The 24,936-nt window shown below is 28.6% G+C and overlaps 2 protein-coding genes across 4 annotated transcripts; both read left to right on the forward strand.

Annotated features, from left to right (window-relative positions):
- Positions 1-196: 196 nt before the first annotated feature.
- LOC111042559 lies at positions 197-4,555 on the forward strand. Its single transcript, XM_022327205.1, has 6 exons — positions 197-849; positions 1,028-1,109; positions 1,423-1,668; positions 2,444-2,618; positions 2,700-2,782; positions 4,309-4,555. The coding sequence occupies exons 1-6, from the start codon at positions 829-831 to the stop codon at positions 4,518-4,520; spliced, it is 819 nt and encodes a 272-aa protein (XP_022182897.1). The 5' UTR covers positions 197-828; the 3' UTR covers positions 4,521-4,555.
- A 6,361-nt stretch (positions 4,556-10,916) lies between these two features.
- On the forward strand, positions 10,917-24,837 carry LOC111042542. Of its 3 annotated transcripts, none has more exons than XM_022327178.1 (9): positions 10,917-11,060; positions 20,323-20,567; positions 21,022-21,311; positions 21,569-21,781; positions 21,851-22,144; positions 22,214-22,438; positions 22,535-22,864; positions 22,943-23,146; positions 23,341-23,535. In XM_022327178.1, the coding sequence occupies exons 2-9, from the start codon at positions 20,345-20,347 to the stop codon at positions 23,533-23,535; spliced, it is 1,974 nt and encodes a 657-aa protein (XP_022182870.1). In that variant the 5' UTR covers positions 10,917-11,060; positions 20,323-20,344. The 3 variants fall into 3 exon arrangements, with proteins under 3 accessions (XP_022182870.1, XP_022182871.1, XP_022182872.1); XM_022327179.1 differs by lacking the exon at positions 10,917-11,060 and adding an exon at positions 17,232-17,358; XM_022327180.1 differs by lacking the exon at positions 10,917-11,060 and having other exon boundaries at positions 20,345-20,567; positions 23,341-24,837.
- The last annotated feature ends 99 nt before the right edge of the window (positions 24,838-24,936 follow it).

Here is a 24,936-nt window from a genome sequence, read left to right on the forward strand (position 1 = left end):
CTTACCATGGTAGACGTATAAATGTATATACAATATGTTTAAAAATATTTAATACGTACAATGAAATAATGAGAAAATGCAAATTATCATCAACAATTTGTAATCACGTATTATAAGAACTAACTACCTCTAATTGTTATCAAAAAAAATTACCTACATATAAATATTAAACTATAAAACTTACACTATAATGAAAATGCGTTATGAATTTAGTTAGTACGGGCCTTTTTTTCCCTATAGGTGGGGCTTTTTTTACCGTATTTTGATATCGGGGCTTTTTTTAAGGAATACCGTATTTTAAAATACATCATATAAATTTCAAAATATTCAAATACACAAATCAAATACAATAATATTTATAATATATTTTCAAAAAAAGTGCGGGAATATAATATAATATAACTAGAGAGCGCTAGTATTCTTGACACAGCAGCTGATTGTCTTAGCACTTTTCAGTTTCATTTTATAGACTGATAACCTGCTCCGTTCCGTATCCAGTATATCTTAATTCATGGCTGAAACACAATAATATGGTTAAAAGTAGGTATTACTTGGTACATTATTGCAGTATGCCGTGTTAACCAATGATACCACTGGGCACCAATTTTGGTTTGCGTTTGACTTTGATTTCGCTTTTCAACGTACGGACGTGTGGTTGCATTGGTTTAATTATTGGTTCATGATAAAATTCAAACTTCGGTTCCAGGTTTTTTTTTTAGCATTTATTTGTATTACACTATTATGCATATTGTATTTCATACTTAATTGTTTTTATTACAAAAGTACATAAAATATTTAAGTATATTTTTTGTATATCAAATTTCTAAAATGGCGATTCCATGTATACAGGTAACCATTATTATTACCTTACAGTCTTAAATCTTTTATATTTTAAAAATAACTTAGTATTTACGTACCTAATTTTGTTTGTTTTGAATACTTAAATAAATTAAAAACTAAAAGTATATTTAAGTATTTTATTTCGAACCTTTAAAGATCTACTCCTATTTTGTACTATTTATTCCAGGTTGAAAAATGTCATAAGTGTTTGAACTATTATCCTATTAAATCTGTTCATCAATGTGTTCTTGTTCCAGTTGAAGAACCTAGTAATAATAATATTATTAAATAATTTTGTTTCATATTGTATGTGGTAGATTTTAAAGAAGGTGATATATTATTGTATGCTAAGTGTCTTGGTTTGGTAATTCTAATTTTAATAAATGTAAGCTATTGCATTGATTAAATATATTTAGTCAATGACTAAAGGTACCTGAATTGTGTGAACTTAACTTTATGATGCTCTCACTAAACAATTATATTCTGAAAATTAACTTTTTAAACCAACCATGAACCACTAAGATATTAAACTATTATGCAATGAACATTTTAAAATAAGATTCCATTATGTATTTTTGTTAGGAAAATTCCAAAAGAATTTACCAGCAGTATGTATTGGAAAAAAAACACCACTGTTTATAAATCTTAGTGATGATACCGAGGATCAAAATAAAGTAAATGACAGAGTAAACGATTTTAGTTCAACTTTGTGTTTAATAAATGCTATCAAAGCTCGTCGTCCATTGTTTGATCATACAATGCCGTTATCAGAAAGGTCTGAATCAATTAAGAACAAACTATGGAATGAAGTATTTTTTGAACTAAAAGGTGAGAATATACTCTTATTTTACCTTATAAAAATTTTAAACGCTAAAATAAATTTATGTCACATATATTATTGCTATGTACTGATGTCTTGCCATATACATATATACTTAAGATAGCCGGGGGAACGCATGAGTTGGTTCACACTAGGATGTGATTATGCTCGCGAACGCGCCTTAAAGGATTTAGGAATAACAACGTAATAATAAATTGGGTGCGTAGTTCTGAGAATTCAACAACCGAAATTGCGTTACGAAAGATATATGAAGATAATTAAAAATATAAATATCTATGGGCATAAATATTGAATATAATATTATTCTATTATAATTAAATATCCATCAGATAATAAATCTAATATGTCGACAGCGACAACCGCATAGGAGGCGACCGTTTCCTGGAAACCATACGCACACGTGCAATAGTAAACGGGGTCAGCGCTATCTTATCGCTAGGAGAAGAGTGGAGAATAGGCCTATAAAACAGGGACCCAGCCACCCGATATTCAGACGTGATTTACCAGAGCCAGTACGAGCACCTTCACGCCAGTCGACTCTCTGATAAATTTCAGTGTTATAAAAATATTCTATCAGTTTTACATGTCAAATAAAGTCTATGTTCGTAATAATCTAAAATTGACTTAGAATTTACTACACCTTGTCATCATTCATCTTGTACACCACAATCTGTGAGCTGGACCACTACATTATATACAATTAATATTAGAACATTTGATATGTAAAATACCATAATAGGTTAATGTGTTATAATGTTCAAGGTCAGATTACCATTAATGAATTAAAAAAAAAATGGAAATATCTAAAAGAAAAATATGTACGTGAAAGACAAAAAGCGAAAAAAAGTGGTCCTAAAGCAACTAGAAGAACAAAATGGTTACATTACATTCAACTGTCATTCCTGGAAGAAGTTGTAACACAATGCCAGGTCAAAAAGTAGTTATTCCATTTTTTAAAACTTATAAATAATTACTAATGTTTTAAAATTTTTAATCCAAATATCTTTATTACTTCTAGTTATTTAGATTTAAATTTAGACAACCATACTGAAAACATTCCTCAAAGTTTAACTACTTCTAAAGAGCAAAAAAGAAAAGAAAGTATGTACATATTATATTATAGTTTGTCTTGAATATTTATTTAGTATTACCGTAAACATTATATCACCTACTTGTGACATTTTAGATTCTGAGCGGAGCAATGAATGTATTGATTTTACAATGATATTTGTTGTTTTTTTTGTGTCTGTCGTCACGGTTTGGGGCAGTAAAAGTACTTAAATTTTCTTCATCTAGTAGGAAAGTGAATCTAGTTGGTACTTTGGGGGGTAACCTAACCTTATAAATTCCCAATGGTTTTTAAAAGCGGCAGGAAAAACAAATAACAAATTATTGTAGACATATGCAATTTTCACTGAATGTTTATATCCGCGTTTTCCATACACCATGGCATTTTCAAAATATTTTGACTTATATTAAACTATAGGCATATGAAATTTTTGAATATTATTTATTTTTTTAAACTAATGTCGATAAAAACATGTCTACTAGATCAAAAAACTTAAAAACAAAATACAAGGTTTTTGATATTGGAATTAAAAAAAAAAAAGTTGAGCGTAAATCCACAATAATTTTTTATGAGCTTTTGAGTTAGAAATTCATAAAAAATTTCTTGTTAAAATCTAAGATTTTAAAATTTAAAACTTATATGGAATGTTCCTTTAAGTTCGTCTACCTTCATAAAAAAAAAAAAATTCTACCGGAAAGTCAATTTAAATGTTTATGAACGTTTGATGTTGAAATTTTTACAACATTGGATATTCACTAGATTGTTCATGTAAAAATCTTCTTATCTCGTTGTAATTCAAAAATAAATAACTAGATACATGAAACTTTTGGAGTATATTATTATATTTTATACACATAATGATTTTTCAAATGAAATCAACATGTATCGGTGTGTACTTGAAACTACTTTTAAAGTGTATTATTAATTAATTTTTTTTTTAAATGAATTTTCTGTAGTACTAATGTTTAATAGTTAAATGAATTACTTTAACCATAATAGCATTATCAAATATACTAAATTAAGTAATATTATAGGCTAACAGACCATCTTTGCTCTGAATTGTTTTTGTGTACAATGGTTTTGTATCATTGAATTTGAATTTAACACCATCCATTACAGTGATCCACTTGTAACCTACTGTACAGCAGAGTAACATACATAGCTTTTTTATTTTTATTATACCAAATGTATTATTAAAAATATTTTTACTTATAAATTAGTGCTTTATTTTGGTACCTATGTAGTATATATGAATATTAACATCACACAAATACACAATACATAAACGGTGGATTATTGCTTATAGACTATAGTACATATTATAAATATTTGTTCTAAACTGTACACATAAGCTGAAATCCATTGAAAATATTGGGAGGCTACCATTTTTTAAAAGAACTTAAATAGTTAGGGACTCGGTCCCTTCATGATAACTGTTGGACTTTTGAAGGGCTCATCTCCCCTAAGCCCCCTGATTTCTGCTTATGTGTGTATTAACATATTATAAATCTTAGTTTTAAAGTGATATAGTAATACAATAACAGTTTTATATTCTTAGAAAATGACCATAACTTCCAAAGACACTTGCCAAATAAGTATAAAATGTCAAGGTATACATTAAGAATGGAATTTAACGAGGATTTATGTGATACTGATGTCTTCTTTGGAAAATACATAGTAGCATTAATGAAAGATGTACCAATAAAAAAGAGAAAAATGTTACAGTGTCAGTTTATAACATCTGTTATATCTGCTCTGGATTCTGAGTGATGCGCTTTCTTTACAATTTGTATTACACATGTACTGTACATATTACTGTATTATATTACTTATTACTGTACATACTGCTTTGTAACAGACTCATATCCATATAAATTTTTTTTTTTTGTAAATGTTATTTTTATTTTTTATAACATATTTGTTAATCTTATTTACATTTATGTATAATAATATTTGAAGAATATTTGATATTTTTATATTATTTTGTTATTCAATTATAAATAATTAATACAAAAATAAAATATATTTGCAAAATGAGCTAGTAGATTTTATCAAATATCTACTAGATACCTATCTTTTGGGAAATAATAATCAGGCGACGAGTGATGTGGAGAATAAAAATCCACAATTGTGAATATAATATTCAACTTGTAGGACGTGAGCAGTGGCACGGTAGAAATAAAACGACGCAGATAACGTGTTGGTGTTATTAATGCCCAATCCCAATGGCTACATATTATTATAAACTTAAGGTATATATAATATATATAGTTGTAGTAAATAACACGACGGTGTCAATGCTGTTGAAATCAAGTCGTTTTTTCGTGCATTTAGACCAATAACCTGAAGAAAAATAAATTTACTAATTCCATGTTTATTTTTGAAAAAATATTTGAACTTTTTCGGTTCTTGTCCTGTGTTTGGTAGGAAATTATTATTTTTTTTTTTATCAACACTTGAGTCAAAGTGAATTTAGAGAAAAAAAAATTGTATACTGTACTGTCTGTACTAATCAAACAATACAACAAATCGAAAATCCATTTCCAACATAACATAGAAAAGAGAATAAGGAATTCAGATATGTTTTCTTAACTAAAATCGGGCTTTGGTATTGGGTAAATTTTTCTGCCACTTTTTGGTACTTTCGTATTGAAACTTTTTTGATCTCAAAATATAGCTATGTGTGACTGCGCTTATGTACTTTACGGATTTCCAAAAATCTTAACTCCAGTTTATCTCTAATTGCATGAAGTGTTCGGGACTCACGAACACTAATGATCCGTCATTACACACAGTCACCTATAACTTTAATGGATATTACCTAACTCCTTAAAAAAATGGTCCTTTTTTAATCCCTGGCAAAAACTGTTTTGTACGAAACAGAACCACTCGAGCTGTAGTCCAAGATAAGCAACCAAATTTTCACACTATAATCAAGAGAACATTTACTGTGCAATAATGTTTGCATATTTTCGATAGCATAAGTACAAGAAAAGTTCTTATTGTTTAAAAATTCATTTTTTCAAACTTGAATAAATTTTTTTTGGAGTCCTCTTAATACATAAAACGACAACCGAGTGTGATGTCCTCGAATTAAAATAGATATATATCTCAATTCGTAGTGATTACGAATTTTTTGAAATAGAACCACTATACAAACATTAATATAGGTATACCATTTTAGTTTGTACTTTGTAATGTTAACACAAAAGCACTGGCTATAGTTGGTGATTATTAGGTATGGTATAAAAAACAAAATTATTGAAATTAATTCAAAAATCGGCAAACATAGGAATATAGGATTGATAAAAAATGTTCCTTATCATCATGGACTTAGTACTTAGTTAATATAATAATATAGATATTCATAGACCTTATTACCTTAATAAACTACTAGGCAAGCAATGACTGATCTGATGGTAAAGCGAATTTCTAGACGGTTAAGTTGTCTGTTGACCTCCCCGCATTTATTTAATTTTATGATATGAAAATTGTAAATTAGTTATTTAGAACATTTCGAATTATGATAGATAACATAATATTATAATACAAAAATACGACAGTGATATTATGTTATAATATGACATACCTATAGACTATGTTCATCATGAGGTATCATAAAGTACATTGATCAGTGGAACAGAGGCATTTCAGTCTTTCTCATCACCAAAATATTTTTAATTATTTGTTATTAGGTACTTAATATTTGTTATAGGGATATTGATATGATTATTGATTCGTTGGCCACTAAAAAAAAGAAACTTACTGTTATCAATTGGCTATAGTAGGAAAATTGTCGGAGGGTCGAACAACCATAATTTAATGTAGCTACTTGAAAATTCAAATTATGTAATACTGACTCAGATCTAAACCACATACCAGCTTTTTCGTTTTACTTTTGGCAGGTCAAAGAACAGAGTTTACAAAAATTTTCCGAATACAGTAAGCACAAAGCACCCTTGTAATCTGAGGCTCATAATATTATATTATATTAGTTTATTACCTCTCATTTAATGTTTTTCGTCCAAACAAATTTTTAATTAACTACACTTTAATATACTTTAAAAACCTGCAAGCAAGAAAATAAAATAAAACGAAATGAAATAAAACTTTTATTAAAATTATAAAACTGAACATAAGGTCTCTAACCAAACATAAGGTTCCTCACAAGTCAAGTAGATAATCTAGTAATTTATATTGGAACCTAAAAATATATATATGCACAGTTTTTTTTCTTAGATTATATTCTAAATCCAAATTGGGACAAAATTAGATACTGAAATGAAGCGAATAACGATTTTTGTTATTTTGTTGTATTTTAAAAGTATTATTCGTATTTCGTGGACAATTGAAACTTTTAAAGTTATTATATTTTATACCCGCGATGTTGAAAATCTGAGTATTTTTACCACCACAAGTCCACAAATGTGGACGACAGAAAAAACCACACACACACAATTGTAAATTGTAAACTCAATAGGTGCATTCATTGTCTTAAAATCTAAAATAAAACAATCAATATACTTTAGTGATGTAATATTATTTATTATTAGGACCTATTCTTACATATTAGGATAATAACATATATGTCAATAAATAATTGTATACTAATAAAAATAATTATTACAAAATATTTGAACTCATCGTCGTAATGTAAAAGAAAAAAAATGAAAAGGATAGTAATTTTGGTAGTTGCAACGATTTGTTATAAATAACTCAATTAATGAAATCTTGCAATTTGAATTTTAAAATCTCCTCGATCGACATATGTCTAATATTGGACTCAACCACAGAACCGACAAATGGATTATAGTAATCACAATAGTCACAACGATTTAAAGCTTAGAGTTTTAGACCGGTGGAGTAACGGGAATGAGAGGCGAGAGCCAGAGGTAAACATTTCTTATGTATTTTTAGATTACCCTTGTGTTCTCTTCGGTTCCACAAAGTAGAAATAGTTATGGTTTATTAAACAATTAGTCCGATGCATTAGCCGAATAATAATTATGGGAAAATGTTCAAAAAGTATTCAGCACATATGCGTAACTAGACCTCAATGTTAGGGGACCGGGGGGGGGGGGGGCAGCCCTAACATTTTTATAATTACTAAAAAAGTATATTTTTTGGATTCTTTCAATGTAATATGTATAAGTACGATACTATATGAACCAATTTTTTTCACAAAATTCACGCTAAATGGTTGGCTCAGTAAAGGCCGTGTAATTGAAAATTTTTGGAACGTAAAAGAAGGAGTAAAAGCATTTCTCAACAATTTAGATTCTGAAGAAGCAAAGAAGTATTCAGAGTTCTTAGAAAATAATCAAAATATAATGGCAATGGCTTTCTTGAATGATATTTTGAAATATTGAAATGCGCTTAATATCGCATTACAAGGAGAAGGGAAATTAATTTGCGACTTAATACAAAATGTGTCCACTTTCCGTCGTAAAATAAATATATTGGAACGAGACATTGAACAAAAAAAATTCATTCATTTTCTCACAATATATTTGAATGCAAAAATTATTCTGAGATTGTAAACACCGACAAATGTTAAAGTTTTTTGTCGGATCTTATGAAGGAACTTGATGCCTAGATTCAAAGACTTTTTAGAAGTAAGAAAATCATGACAATTCTTAAAAACTCCTTACAACGTTTTCCTAAACGGAGAATGGCCTGATGTGACCGAAAAATTATTTCATCCTTCAAAGTCGGAACTTCAAATGGAAATAATCGACTTACCAGGAAGATTTTACCTTGAAAATGTATAGAAGTGAGTCAACTGAAGAATTCTGGGCTAAGGATGTCATTGACAAGTATCCAAACTGTAAGCAACTGACAATCAACTTGGCTACAATGTTTGGTTCGACATACATTTGTAGTGCATCGTTTTCAAAAATTAATTTTTTGAAAAACAAATACCGGACAACATTAACAGATTTTCACCTTGAGGACACATTGCACATAAGCTGTGTTCTCCATGAGTTCTTGATTTCAAAAAACTGGCTAAGGAAAATAAAATGTAATTTTTCGCATTAATTTACTGGGTAAATTATTATTATTATTACAAAAAATTATTATTATTTCCCTAATAAATTATCTAATTAATTTTTTTTTTCATACTGCTAATATTGTAATTTTCAATATAATATAATAATTAATATTTTTTCACTGGACTTCATTGATTTATTATTTTAATCTTTAAATTGGGACTCCAATAGAAATTACTTGCCGACCACTGTATTATACCAATATTAATATATTATACTCATCACTATACATGATATTATTTATTATTGTCACGTCAATTGAGAATTACCCAGTGGTTGAAGTACGGGGGGGGGGGGGTTACATCCCTCCACATTTTATAATTCACATTTTCCATACCTCCACTTGTTTTGTACCTACGACCGTTCAAGCGATATATGAGGACTTTATAAATTATGTACGGCATCTCTCCATTTATTTTGAGTCACTTTGACCACTGGAATTACCACAAAGGTATATAGTCATTTTTTTAGCATGACCTCTCTTCCAATTATAATTAATAACTATTTATTTATTCAAATAATGTTTTTTATGTCTTCTTTAGGGAACTTCAGAATTTATATATTATTATACAAATAATCAAGTGTTTTAAGTGATAATTAAATTAGATAGTATACTTACTATACATATAAAGTACCATAATGCTTGATAATGTGAGAAGTTTTTTGAGGTATTAGTTGTTGAACATTTTATAATCTCATCAAAATTTGTCCTTAAAAATATAAGTGATCTAAATTCTCGAGTCCAGTACAACATTATAACAATATTTAGTTGGTAAAAATACAGTGGTTTATGGTGCTTTTACAGAATTAAGAATAACGCGGTAATGTAACTCTCTTATATATTTATTTAAAATGTAATTGGAATTTATTCCGTAATAAACAATATTATTGTTATTATTATTATTATTATTATTATAATATATACATGGTGATTTACCAAGCATGCTCACCCGCATTTTTTCCTTTGAAAATGAATTTATTGAAATTTTGATTTTTAGAATTTTCAAATAAACTTATAGGCCATATTTTCAAACTCTTGATTTTTGTCGGTACTAGTTGAATGGGGGTGTTCTCATTTGAAAAACAGAAGTTTTTGTCTCCACAAGACACTCCCTAAGTAGTACAACAAATCTCAAGAATTTGAAAATATGGTCTTTAAGTGTATTTAAAAATTTACAACTGCATTATCAACATTGCAACATTGCAACATCTGCAATCACCCTGTATATCTACTATACTCTCATTATCATCTATCATACTAATATCACAGATTATATTAATATAATCTATTTAAATTAATCTAATTATATATTAATATAATCTGTGTTTCTTGTAATCTAATATTATTACTGCTGTATATTATATTATTATTATATAAATTGATAATTTTAATTTTAATACATATTGTATCACTGCCTCGCTGGATGTATATTCCTATGCAGTAAACTCGAAATATCCATCAAACACTATACAATATATTTAGATATTTATTTTTGTGTTATTTAATCTAATAAATACCATTTTTAACATTTTTCGTTTCATTTTTTCAAAGCACAATTTTTGTAACTGAATTGCCTTAATTTAATAAAAAAAATATATCCACTCTCCAGTTGAGCCGATGATGACGCAAATCAAAACGGGTTGTCTTTTTCTCGCTAGAAATGTCACATGAAATTTTCGAATTTGTTGCTCGTGCCTTTTAAATCTTAACAATACACGTATATAATATAATATGCACATGCCTAAACACACGATGTTATTACACCGAAATCCTGCGGTGTACAACTCCTTTATGTAAAACACTATAAATCTATAATAATAATATATAGTATTATGTATAATGTTACCTATTTATTGTTGTTTTGATTTCCGGCCATTCCATTGCGATCTGCAGTACACACTAGCCTGCACTATATACACAACATAATAATATTAATAATACGAGAGTAACGGTGATTGATATACGATGGCGTAGTTTATTTATTTAATAATATACATCGGGGAAACTCGGGGGCGCGCGGTGGAGTGGGAGGGGGGGGGGATGAACCATCCCGCAGTGACGGCACTTCGAGTTCGAAGACGACCCAAACTGATTTTTCGTCGTTTGTTTTGCCGCCGCGCGTTTGGTACACGCTGTGCGCGTTGCGTGTGCGGGCCATAATTAAAGTTCAGACGCGCCGAGGCAGTAGTACGCGTTCGGTTGTCGGCTACCGCGAAAGTTCAACTGCGCTGTTCCCGCGCGCCGCGCACACACATGCAGGTAAATAATATCACATCGCGTTTTCCATCGTTTTCTGCAAATAAAAATCACTCGAATACGCCTCGTGTGCGCTCATGATATATGATGTTGCATAGGATATAATCTGTCCTGTAGTATATATTGTACTTGCATATATATATATGTATGTATGTATAAGTTTCGATTTCGACTTTGTGGGTACCTTTTTTTAAATATTTATGCACAGGCGCCAGCGGGCGATTACACGCGGGAAAAATACTGCACGCGTTTTCCGATGTTTTTTCTCTTATATTATGATTTATACCTAATATAATATGTTTAGTGTGTGAAATACCTAGTGAAATTAGATATTTTATACGTGCCGTATTGGCACATTATCTTCCCGACACATCATAATATCATATGTATATATATATAATATATATATATATATACAATAAACATTATACGTGTGTATGAGTATACAGTATGATAATTCCGTACTGCCCGTAATTAGGATGTATTGTATTGACTTGTACATTTTAATGAGTAGGTACCAAAATTGTGTTTACTTTTGAAGTTTTGACAATATTTACCTATGTACGAGTATTTATCATCGATTATAACAATCAATAGCTTAACGCGTTCGTCGAACACTTCTTGCATAGGTATATCTACACCCAATCTAATATAATAAACTTCCGTCGTCGTCATAACATATTATAAAATAATTTATTATTAGGTCTATGCCCGCATACACAAGACAGTCGTAGGTCGGTACTTCCAATGTATCTTATTAATGTAAAAAAATATCTTGCTCTATACCTATTATAGAAATAAGTGCTTATTTTTTTAGTTAAAATACTTACAGATTACAATCTGTTTGATGTATGTTATGGCGATGAGAAAATTTAATACTAGAATAATATACACACAAAAATACAATTGACATGACGAGGGGGTGATTTATCATGTAATATATTTTATATATATATATATATATATGTAATATCTATACCTAGTGTTTGGATGTTAGATTAATTTGTGAAAGGTCAGATCATCGCACGCGTAGAACACTATAATTAGATATAATTATTGAGAATCGGAATTTAATTGGCGTCTTGTTCAAAGTTGAAACGTATATTTAGTGTGATATATTATTCCGCGTGTAACACTGTAGGTACCCATGTAATATATTTAGTTACTTTTGATAAACCCTATATCTACGTGTTTCTACTTCCTATATACATCTATAATAGTCTATACATTATATTGTATGTCTACAGAAATACAGATACAAATGTCAAACACTACACACAAAATATAATTATGTACCTATTGGCTACTATATTAGTAAAATATTTTCTATAATATAATAATTAATTTTAATACAGCTGAAAGATAATATAATACATGCACGTATTATGTGTATTTATTATATTATATAATATTTACGTTATTAAATCAATCAAACGTAACGTAACTTAAAATGATAATATATATTTTTTTAATCAGCTATTTTCATACCCATTATACAGAATTTGGGTTAATTAATATTAATATCATTGGAACGTGTTTAGATACGTAATATTTTTTTGTATAGATATGTAAATATACACACCTACGACATTACAACAATACGCAAAAACACACATTGAAATGCAAGCATATATATATTGGGTACCTAATAAGTGTATGCATAACAAAATACATATTATTATAAATTATAATACATAATTAATACTTAGTTACTAGTTACCTATATGGGTTTCGAGTGCATTTTACTACAATACCTATATATATATAGATGTATATTATGTAATAAGTATATGTTTACAATATACATATATAATATATCATGCACGTATAAATGTATAGTATATAATATAAAATGTACATATTCGAAACGAATAGCATTGGTGCGATTTGCCGATTTCATTTGTATTTATTTATTTACAATACAATAATATATGCACTATACATGGAAAAGCTTTTTAAATCTGTGCCGACCGCGTTCGACGATAATATTATTATAGAAATATATAAAATATCTAATCAAATATATATACAGTATTTTCGTATACATGACAAAATAGTGTTAAAAGGTATTTATTTATTTTAAATCAAGATAAAAAATATAAAACATAAAACATCCATTAGGAAGAGCTGTGTATTAATTAACTCGCTGCAGCGATATACTGCCTTTGTGGGTCATGCACAGCAGTCTGGCCCAGTAATATTGATCTCGTTTCAGCATTGCCTCTCACTGGTACCTAATCTATTATACGAGTCTCCTTTCCTTCTATATATATAATATATGTTTATTGTGCGGCGAATGATAAGTGTACAGATTATAAATATTTGTGTTATAATCAGTTTTAGTCATTGAACAGTTTCAGTGTGATTTATATTAATATTTAATTATTACTACGACAGTCCTTCGTGCACGGTAACTCGCCAAGTACGCTCACCTCTAATTTTCCCTTTAAAAAAATTAATTTATTCAAATTCTAATTTTTGGAAATAATAAGGGTTTTTACTAACATCAAACATTGTATTTTCAAATATTTAGAATTTCTATGCCAATTAACGAGTGTCCTGTGTCCCGCGGTAATACAAAATCCTTTTTTACTATCAAAACCTGCACATTTTTCGACTACAACTGAACATTTAAAGGCAGGTTACGTTTTTTTAAAAAATTGTTGACGTATTCAAATCGAAAATTGGTCAAGTAGTTTTTAAATTATTAAATTTTATGTGAGCATTATAAAAATAATGGCCTACCTATCATAATAAGTTTGTATTTTTATGGCCATGGATAGGTTATGATTATTTGAAAATTATGATAGTTAATATAATATAGTATTATATATATATATATATATAAAATATTATTATTTTATATTGTATATAGGCACTAGGACTAGGTACATAGTATAAATATAAATAATAGGATTTCATAATATTTTTTTTACAATTTTCTGAGTGTAATAACTAAAGAGTATACCAGACCAAATATTACATACATTTTGAATTTTACGTATCGTAAATAAAGTTTAGTGACTCAGAAACTACTCATTTCAATTTGTACTTAAACGAATAACAATTTTAAAAAGAAATCGTAAATTATTTGATCCACCACTCACTCTGTATAAACACCCTTGCTTAAACGAGTGGATGCTACACTCATGGCCCATGGGTACTATATAAATGAGATTAATTACATACCTACATACATTTCTTTTTCTTGGAAAAAGCTTTATATATGTAATGAAATATTCTATACTACACTATTGCTACCATTTAACAGTTTAACCCAATACTTATCTATATGTCTATATATAAACTGTCTACCTTCAAGTATAAATTATAAGGCGCAGTTTTAACACGTCAAGCTTTACTTAAATGATTATATAGAATCTTATACCAGTCTCCGCTAGGTGTATAAAAATGTTAAGAAAAAAAAAACGTTTCAATTTCACACGAATAACACGATATTACAGGCGTGTATTTCGTACAATTAAAATAAAGTTACAACTATGCAATTTCGTAAACTTCGTAAATTTCTTGTTGTTGTTTTTTTTTTTTTTTGTAGTTCGTGGGAGTTTTCTTGTTTGCATTGTAGGCCACAGATAATATGTTTGTTTAATCAATAAAAAACAAAAAAATAAAATAAATCGAGAGAACTGCGGTTCAATTTGCGACACAATATGCATTTGATTATCGAATTACTCTATTACACGCCATCGGTGGCGCGTGTGTGTACATGAAAAATACCCCATGCTTCATTGAAAAATAATATTTGTACAACATACCAAAGTATATAATAATATATAGGTAATATATACAATAACACCACGTCGTTGATTGTATCGTATTCACGGTATCGAAAATCCCACGTTTTATTCGTACACAATATTTCGGTGTAACTGTTTATACTGCCGCAGTTGTACCTAGATATTATATATACACAATATACCTGATATTATGTACATCAATCATTATGCTATGATACATTTCCGTACTTAAAAAAAAAAATGTTTATCCATTCCGCTCCGAAGTGGTATTGAGTTAAACACACAAACATGACCTATTTTTTTTTTTTAACATGACTAAGTTCTTTTGTATACGTACAATTTTATCTCGTGCGCCCTCTTTTTCCGTGAATATTTCGATCAAAAGTCGGAATACCAATTTATACACCCCATTATTCGGTGTGCAAATATGTATTTAACACACTTCGTACGGGGCCTCGCCGAAAGTTATTTTATTCGCCGTTTGATTACGAATAATATTCTACGAGCGCTGAATCGTTGTTCTCAGAAATCTTACCCCGCATAAAACATTTAATTAACCGTTCGCCGTCGCTGCTGCCGGGGGTAACAGTTTTACAAAATGTTATTACGATGTTCCGCGAATGCAACAACAGTATAATAATATTAAATAAACACCAAACAAAATATATATTGTTATATAATATACAAGTGTGTGTGTGTGTGTGTGTGTTCGGGGCGGGCGTAGTAATAATGACATAACAAATAACAATAATAATGATTTTAAGCGTTTTCAAATATGGAAGAACTATCTGAATGCGTGTTGAATGATATACGTATGTATATAGTATTTTAATTTATACGCATTCGCACTGTACAATAATAGTGACAACGTTTAATAGGCAATCATATTATTATACTAAATAGGTGGTGATGCATGGGGGTAGTATGACGACGTACGTAATTTATAGAACAAATAACAATATATTATATAGGCGCAATACGTGCAGCGATAGAAGAATAATTTTTTTACATCATTGTGATAATATTGTATTTGAATATTATACAGGTAGGTACCTAAAAAGAGTGTGGCGAAAGTGTGTGCGTATAACATATTCCGATGTATTCGGTAATGTACGGTCCCCAGGGTATGCTGTTGTCCCGGGAGCATTAAAAAAAATATTATTATGAAATAGCTCGCGGGACTGCGGGAAGAACGACCGGCTGCTGTTGCCTTGAACGCCGTTCCGCGAAAAACGCACCCCCTTCTGCGGCATAGATTTTGTAGGTCACGCAGTATCTGAGTGTGTATCACACTATCACCCGTTGACAACCGCAGCACAACATCAATTCGACGATCATTGTAATATTATATTATACCGTAAACCGTATTTACGTAATGTTATAAATATACCATTATTGTTGTTATTGTTGTGTTCTGCATTAATCGTGATACTTGAAAGATTATTACAATGTTTACTATGCAGGTACGCGCGGTCGAAATGTTCGTACGCCTATCACAAATCTCGTGTCGATCGTAAATAATATGATTTCCTTAATTATTCAAACTATAATATGTACACTTGTGTAACATTTATAATTTATGGATAATACGCCGAAACATAAATTATAATCAATTATGTGCGGATAACGAAACAGCAGATTTGAGAACAACGAAACTCGTAATAATAATATTATGATGAATGATGATGATATGAGTGGATTTATTGACCGAATCGAATAAAAGCAATTTTGGTAACAGCTTGAAGAAATGTTTTTTATAGGTTTTAACGGTACCTATGTATATATATAAAATATACACCGCGGGTACGCCGTGATAATATAATATGCTATCATTTTATTATTTTAATCGAAAAACTTTAAATTTGTTTACTATATATATAATATTATGGGTTCCTTATTGGATAATAAAATCGAGGACGTCTCAAAGTTTTTAACGTTTTTATATTTAATAAATTTCAGTAGGTATTATTATTGAACTACTATTATGTACATAATAATATTATCACGGTTTACGAAATACGAATGGAAACATAATAATATTAAATACAAATATGGGTTTAACCTAATAGTTCGACCAAACTACCAAAGTCTAAAATCTATATTAATTTGTATTTTGTATACAACAAATACACCATGGTGATATGTAGACAAATATTTAAATTATTATTTATTCGTAACACCTAGCAATCAGCACAGTCATTAGATAAAACATTATTTTTTATATATAAATTAGTTTGTCATAGGTTCTGATAACATATGTACTGTTTTAGACAAAAATGTGTTTATTGAACTCTACTCACCGATCGCGATAGAGCTATATATAGAAACTATTTCGCCTTATATTGTATCATTATTAATTTATCTAATTATGAATATGATTAAGTATTACCTACAATATTAATTGTTATGTATAAAAAGTAGATTGTTAAATATTTATATGTCTTAAATTGTATCTAAAATTATCTATTAATGGATGAAAATCAATAACAGAATAACACACAGGTACATTTGTACACCGACGGACACTCATACTACATTACCAGGTTTATTTTGCATATATTATTTTTAATTAGTATTTACTTAGTAAGTAGGTATACTGTACGAGTATACCTACCTAAATAAATCTATTATACACTTTTGTAAACTAATTTTGTAACGGTATACCTGCTATACCTACATAATATAGTTTTACTGAATACACAAAGATTTTTTTCAAATTTTATTTTATGGCTAATTTTTTTAAAACGTAACGTGAGTACGTGACCCGTATAGTATTATATTGAATTTTATAAATGAAAACAAAATATTTTTGTGAACATTTTAATTTGTTTATTGAGAATATTGAATTTATAATTATTTAAGGATTAGGGAAGTATAATAGAGTGACTGCTGTCTGCAGGGAAATGGTGTACGTCGTGATAGTAATAAACTAATAATTTATAAATAATAATTCTCCCCTTCTCTAAACTTTCAATGCTTTGAAGAATATGATTTATAAATTATAGACTATATTTGTTAATATTGTCAATACTAACATATTATTATATATTACTTATACACTATTACACTGACTAAAATAATTTTTATTTTTATTTATTTTTTTAATTGTGTCAATACACCAGGTATTTTTACAATGTTAGGTACATACTAAGATAATTAAATACTACAGCACACTTTCAAACAGCGTTAAGCTGTCATAATTTATTTTTTAAATGGTATTGTGTTTGATTCGCCAATTGCAATAACTTATCGTTTAAGATAATAATAAATAATCAATAATAATATTAATAACTATAATAAGTAAATATCTATAAAATAATTAATAAATAACCCTAATCCGTATTCTATTATATAATATGTTTAGTTGGGTACCAACGAATTTCACAGTTAACTTTTTGGTACCAAATGAGTATAATTTAATATTTATAAAAGCGTTTTATAATTAAGTATAATCATACCTATTACCTATATCTCATTCGTATACTATTGCGTGTGTATACCTACTTAAATCTTTAACGCTGTAGAAATGTATACATTGTTATGATAAATAATATATATTATGTCCCATTGCCCCTACCATTATACCTTATACCAACGTAAAATATCATAATTTCCAATATTATACTAAAGACTATAATAGATATTGAAAGCTACTTTTCTACCGGACAACGTCAACTTTTCACCTTGCGAAGGGCTTCTTATGTACAGTATGCCTGTCTAGTGTGTATGTAATCGCTTTGTTAAGTGAATATAATAATATATATATTAATAACATTTCACACTCAAACTCAATGGTATACGAGCATATAATATATATTTTATGTAGTTAGGTGCGTAGAATATTCATTTAACTCATAAAAGTTATTGTTCAGAAATAATATTACACAAATATGCCAAAAAAGATTAAGTTAATGATTTTTTCGTGTTGTAATTATAATATTTTTTTTTTTTATTTTATTGATCTTAAGCTTCGGCAACTGAGGCCATTAGCTGTAGTAGAATTTGTATTGTAGGTTTGTATTGTATATTTTTTGGGACGGTAGGGGGGAACACGTGTGTGTTTGTTTTTGGCAGAATTTCGAATGGGGCACCCGTAAGTTTCTGCCATGCCCCGGGGGTGGGGGATGGCAGCACTTGTTCTCCGGTCACAATTATAATATTATATATTATTAAAATACAATTTTATTTATAAAATGTCTTTATATAATAGAGATCACCTCACGCATTACATTTACAAGTATATACATCATGTTATACGCGTATTAACATTCGTCCTCGTATAATATTCTCTAAGACTGATCCTAGTTAATCATGATGTAATTCAAAACGAGCTTTAAACTTTTATATGTGGTCTAGACTCTAGATGACGGAGATTAATTTCCAATTTAACTAAACTAACTTTAAGTTAGAAAGTTCAACGATTATAATTGAATAATGCTTAAAATAATTACAAAAGTTACGTTAATTTAATCTATTATTACATACCTAAGTATAATATGTTTATTACTAGCTATTTGCAGTTAATATTTTTTAAATTATTCAGTCATAAAATTTATTATTCGTGCATATTTTGGATATCATTATAATCGAATTGTACCACTTATAATTTACCTATATCAAATCAAATAATAACATTAATGTTATTATTTTTTTTTTAATTGGTCCTAAACTTCGGCCACAGGCGCCATTATAGCTTTATAAAATATTACTTTTTAATTATTTATGGTAACAATTCGATTTCTATATTATAGAGGGGACTTTAGGACTTATAACTATTTGTTTGTGTTTCTCTTAAATTAGTATTTCTCCATTTCGATGCTCCCGAGGAATGGCATTAATGTTCTTTTACACTCGCGTAACGAAAGGAAAAAAAATAAAAAATGTTGTTTATTTAATTTATTGTGAAACAGATTCAACTGATATTTTATTTATAATTTATTCACGCGATACAACTATAGGTACAACAAAAATACAAAATACATTTGCATTTTTAAGTACTAAAGATAAGATTCTGTGATATAGCTGTAGTTTGTGTTAGAGCATTATTGGATACATTTATGTATAAACGTATTAGAGTTTGGTTATTATAGTTATTAATTGTGCTCACAAATCCAAAAAGATATTATACTACAGTTGTGCCAAGTATGGTTAAAATTTAAAAAACTGAGATCAGGAAAGTTGTAAAAGTGTAAAGTTAAGTTCATTCGCACACTCTACACACACACACACAACAACCTGGAAATGTATCAAGGTTCAACTTAGACAACTCTGTAAAAACTATATCTATAGTAAATATTATAATGGCTTACTTTTACCACTAAATATTGTTGAAAGTGCCTATTAGTGAACAATAGTAACATATTTTATAATATTATTATTTGTAACAAAACAATATTCTATGAACAAATACATAATTCAATTGATTAATTATTAATTTAAGCATATTTATGTTTTTTTTCATTATGTACTTATTATTAATACTTTTCCATTTACATAAAAATTTACAGGGAAAGTTGATTTACTACCCACATGTACTACCAATTACGACGGGGTAGTAGACAGAAAAATAGTCCTATAAGAATATCGTTTAAAAGATATTCGAAGATATGGAGACTGATTAGTGCAAGTTTTATGAAAACAATAAATTTCGCTATCAGCTTTCCGATTGTTGTATTATTATTCCTTATCATACCAATCACTCTTGTGTTCAAATGGATCGTGTCTTTGGCTCATCGAATTGCTTGTCTAGGAGGTACGTACCTTAGTACCTATATAATATTATAGATTTTAAACTCTCAAATACTTGTAGTTACTACAATAAACTTGGAACAACCCAATTGTATCAAATATCTACCACGTGTACCAGAATATATATTTTTAATTTCATAATTTTTTTGTTTTTACTTTGGAGTTTGAACATATTAGGTACTCTATTTTAAGAATATATTTTTATTTGTTTTGATGATGTATATTTTAAAACAAATAACGTGAAATCATAATAAGTAGTCATTTATAAAGAATGGACTGGAGAATAACAATTAGATAACATTATACATTTATGAAACATACAGTGGTATTGAATTTTATTTTGAATTTAGCTTATTTCTTTTTTATTTTCTCTCATAACTTTATATTAAATATAATTATGACAAAGTATTAGAGCTGTAGAATTGAACTTGGAAGTATGTAATTTTTTATTTTACCAGTTTTAGGAAACGTAATGACAAACGACGAAATTCGTTGGTTGGGTGGTTCTTGGCGTCATTCCACTGTCTTCGCAATTTTCATTCTTGACAACGAAATGGAATTGCAATTTTTACAACAACTTGTCGTCAGCAAAGTATTACCGCAGTGTCCACGATTAATAGAAAAACCGGTGGTGTTGACAAATCTTTTTGGGAATTCGTATTATTGGATGTCTGACCGTAATTCATTCGATATTAACCAACATGTGTTCAAATCGTGTGAAAACACAATGGAAAAACACGAGCTTCAAGTAATATATATTTTAATATTTAACCGTTATTATATTGAATATTTTTGCTCTACAGGAAACTTTCTGTAGTGTTCTTATTATGTTGTTTATAGTTTACTCATAGATTACCATGATTAGTTTTTTGTATGCCATTAAAAAAACATGATTAATACCTAAATAAAATTAAATATTTCCCGACAACGATGTTTCTTTTTTATGATAAAAATAATTGTTCGGCGTGATATAATTTATTAATAGCTGTTGTACTGAATTTATAGAGGTATATTGGGCAATTAGTTTCTGGAGGTTTATCAATAGACAAACCACCTTGGGAATTGCATTTGTTGTCTCAACGTGACGAAGTGATGCTGGGAAAACGAGATGCAGTGGTTGTATTTCTTGCTCACCGGTGTCTAGCAGATTGGATATCTTTGGCTAAATTATTGTGCACTTGTTTGTCAGATACAAAACCATACTACCATACTTCAGAAGTATATAACGTACCCATTAAGTTAAGTAATTTGATGCCGGAGATTAAAATATAGACAATGACTTTTCAGAATCCAACCAAAATGCGATATTTGACAAGCGTAGCGAGAACTGTGATGACTGGGCCTGCAGAAATATTATGGAAAATGATTACCCCAATCAATGATAGCGATATAGTGACTCCAGATCCCCTATCGTTAAACTATAACATAAGTTGGTCTTGTTTTCAAGGTGCTCTATCCAAAGTAAACCGAATTAATCAAGTGACTAATACTCCAAACAGTTATGTCGTTTTGTCTGCAATTGCTGGATCGTTGCACGGTATGATGAAAGTTATTGGACTGCAGCAGTTGGACAACATGAATGTATTGCAATATTTTATATTAAACATAACTATATTGTTAGTTAAGGTCAATTTATTTTTTCCTTTATAGATTGTTTACCCTGTGCAAACTGGGAACACTGACCACTCATCACCGGTCCTCATTCGTTTACCTATAGGCGTTGAAGGTGCCATCCCAAGATTGTGGTTTACAAAGAAAGCAATGCAAAATATGTATAGATCGGATCAAGCTTTATTGCCAGCAATAGTTTCTTTATTGATGCCACTCCATTCTTCGGGAACCAGAACACTTCTATCTGGACTCACTGACAATTTGGTAAAAACATAATGTTTAACTATAAAGATGCTATGATTCTATAAATGTTTGAATGTGGTATATAGAAATTAAAAACCAAAACATTATTTTTTTAAGGCTTGCCTACAGTTTAGTTGGGTATCTGGCCCAAGGTCAAGAATTATAATCAAAGGATCTCCACTAAAAACAGTTTACTCTGTACTGCCCTCTCAAAAAACTATTGGTGTTTCAGTCTCAGTATTTACATACACTGATGATATATTTATTAGTGTTAGCGCAGACAGTGCGATTGGCGAAGGATTCGGTGAAACTTTATTGCTCAACATAAAACGTCAAATTGACCAGATGTACGAGCTGTTAAGATATAGAAGAATACCAAAGGATTTAAAGAGCAGTTTTTTAATATCGAATAATTTTAAAGATTTATCGTCAATAAATATTGAAGGGGTAAATGTTCAAATAATAATTTATGCCTTATTGTTATTAACAATAATTAAAGTATATCTATATACCTATATATATTAGCTTTTAGGGAAAATGAAAGATATTCAGTTACAACTACAAATGACTAAAGAACTAGGTGTTTATAACGACGACGGAATAAGACACGTAAATCAGCTAAGAGGCGAGTACTCGGTTTTACTTCGGGAACTCCGCAAAAGGAAACACAAAAATAAAAGAAATATTGTCCAAAAAATGTTGGGATGTTCAAATCCTTTTAATTCCAAGGTATTATTTATGAAATCGTATTAAATTATTAATGAAAATAAATAAATAGTCATATACGTATAACATATGAATATAATATGTATAGGTACTGCAATTTAGAAGTAGGTACCTATAGGTATCTATAACATTTAATTATATGTTTTTAGAAAAATATGACAGGCTAACAATGGTGTTTTTTTCTTTTTTTAATTCAGTTAAGTTGTGAAAAAAAACCAACTAAGGCGGTCCAAGCTACAAGAAAATTACAAGAAACAACTAATATATTTGTCGCACAAACTGCTCAAGATTACCGTCCTAAAATACATATTTGTAGGAGTACTGTTTATGCTAAAGACAATTTTTTAGGATTACCTAAATTACCTAGGGAACAACTGCTCACTCAGATCTAAATGGTGTTTCAGTTTTTGAATTATTCGATGTATATGATTGTACATCTTTTAGTCTGTGCTTCCTTAGCTCAGATATTTTTTTCTTAAATTGAAAGGCTAACTCTTTAAAAGACTTAACTAATTTACTTTTGACGTTTTTATTCATTATGCTGTACAACATGTTTTACGTATTCCTACGAATGATTAACATTTATTAATTTAATAATGTATCGTTCACTAATAAAGATGTGTAGTTTGTTGTCACAGATTCCAATAAATTGTATAATTTTTTGTTTTTATTAAATTTGTAAGTGTGCACATACAATTTAGATTAATCTTTGGTATAGGTCTAAAGTTGTAATTATCGTATTAATTATATTATGCTATCTTGCTATGTGTGCATAAAATGGAATTATATATATATTTTAAATTTTTAAATTTTATGACTTCCACTATTCTAAGTAGGGTATTAAGACCAATCAAACGCAAATGCTCAGATCTTGAATTATTGTTATTTAACACCAATAGTTAAATTTTATTTAAAAACTTTTATCTAATTTAATTTTCAAATATAATTTAGAGTAAATAATCCACTGTATAAGGGTACTTTGATAATATATACTTATGTTTTGCTTTAGAGAATTTTTCTATTTAAATTAGGTCTCTTGTATATTAGATATTATACAATATATATTGATAAAAACCAATTTATTATTTTTAAATTTGGGAATATATTATTTTGTTATCTAATGTTTCCTACTATATTAATTTAATTAACTGCTCATTATTGATGAGTCATCGAGATAATCAATCACTAGGTGCGTAAATATCTGTATTATAGAAAATTGTGTAAAATTACATCTTGTTATTAATTAGTTTACTATTAACTATGTTTACATTAGTATTTATTTGACATAAATTAAGTCTGCACACACAATGCAAAGTAGTGCATAGTTTATAAACAACATTTGAAGTGTAAAAATAAAATCAACTAGTCAAAGTCGAAAAATTGGGGATCAATATCTATAAAATATTTATTGTAGTATATAAATGTACTTATGTACTTATATTAGTATTAATGTATCTCTGGAATGACATGTTATATACTTGTAGTAAATATCTATAAGTGCTTAGTTAATAACTGAAAAAGAAAAATATAGGAAAAAATGTGATATTATTTTAAATATAATATAGGTAATAATATATAAATCATAAGCCATGAGGTCCCTCCACGGACAAACAATGCAATACCTAGGTATAATTATGTTTTTTTTAAATAATTTTAATTATAATTTACAACTGTTAAATATTTAAATAAATGTTGATTACCTATACATCTTTGTTGAAAATATAAATCTATTTATCAAAATGAATATATGTATATTTTCTGTGTTATATATATTACCTACCTAATCGAATTTC

The sequence above is a fragment of the Myzus persicae genome, unplaced genomic scaffold (genome assembly GCF_001856785.1).
Source record: "Myzus persicae strain clone G006 unplaced genomic scaffold, MPER_G0061.0, whole genome shotgun sequence".
Classification (NCBI taxonomy): Eukaryota; Metazoa; Arthropoda; class Insecta; order Hemiptera; family Aphididae; genus Myzus; species Myzus persicae.

What these genes read in the sequence shown, in the direction of transcription:
- LOC111042559 (XM_022327205.1), top strand. Translation starts at nt 829, where the DNA reads ATGGCGATTCCATGTATACAG. An exon ending in TGGCGATTCCATGTATACAG is followed by an intron (nt 850 to 1,027) that starts GTAACCATTATT and finishes TATTTATTCCAG; the next exon opens with GTTGAAAAATGTCATAAGTG. An exon ending in AGAGCAAAAAAGAAAAGAAA is followed by an intron (nt 2,783 to 4,308) that starts GTATGTACATAT and finishes TTATATTCTTAG; the next exon opens with AAAATGACCATAACTTCCAA.
- LOC111042542 (XM_022327178.1), top strand. Translation starts at nt 20,345, where the DNA reads ATGTACTACCAATTACGACGGGGTAGTAGACAGAAAAATAGTCCTATA. An exon ending in TCGAATTGCTTGTCTAGGAG is followed by an intron (nt 20,568 to 21,021) that starts GTACGTACCTTA and finishes TTATTTTACCAG; the next exon opens with TTTTAGGAAACGTAATGACA. An exon ending in AGCAGTTGGACAACATGAAT is followed by an intron (nt 22,145 to 22,213) that starts GTATTGCAATAT and finishes TTTCCTTTATAG; the next exon opens with ATTGTTTACCCTGTGCAAAC.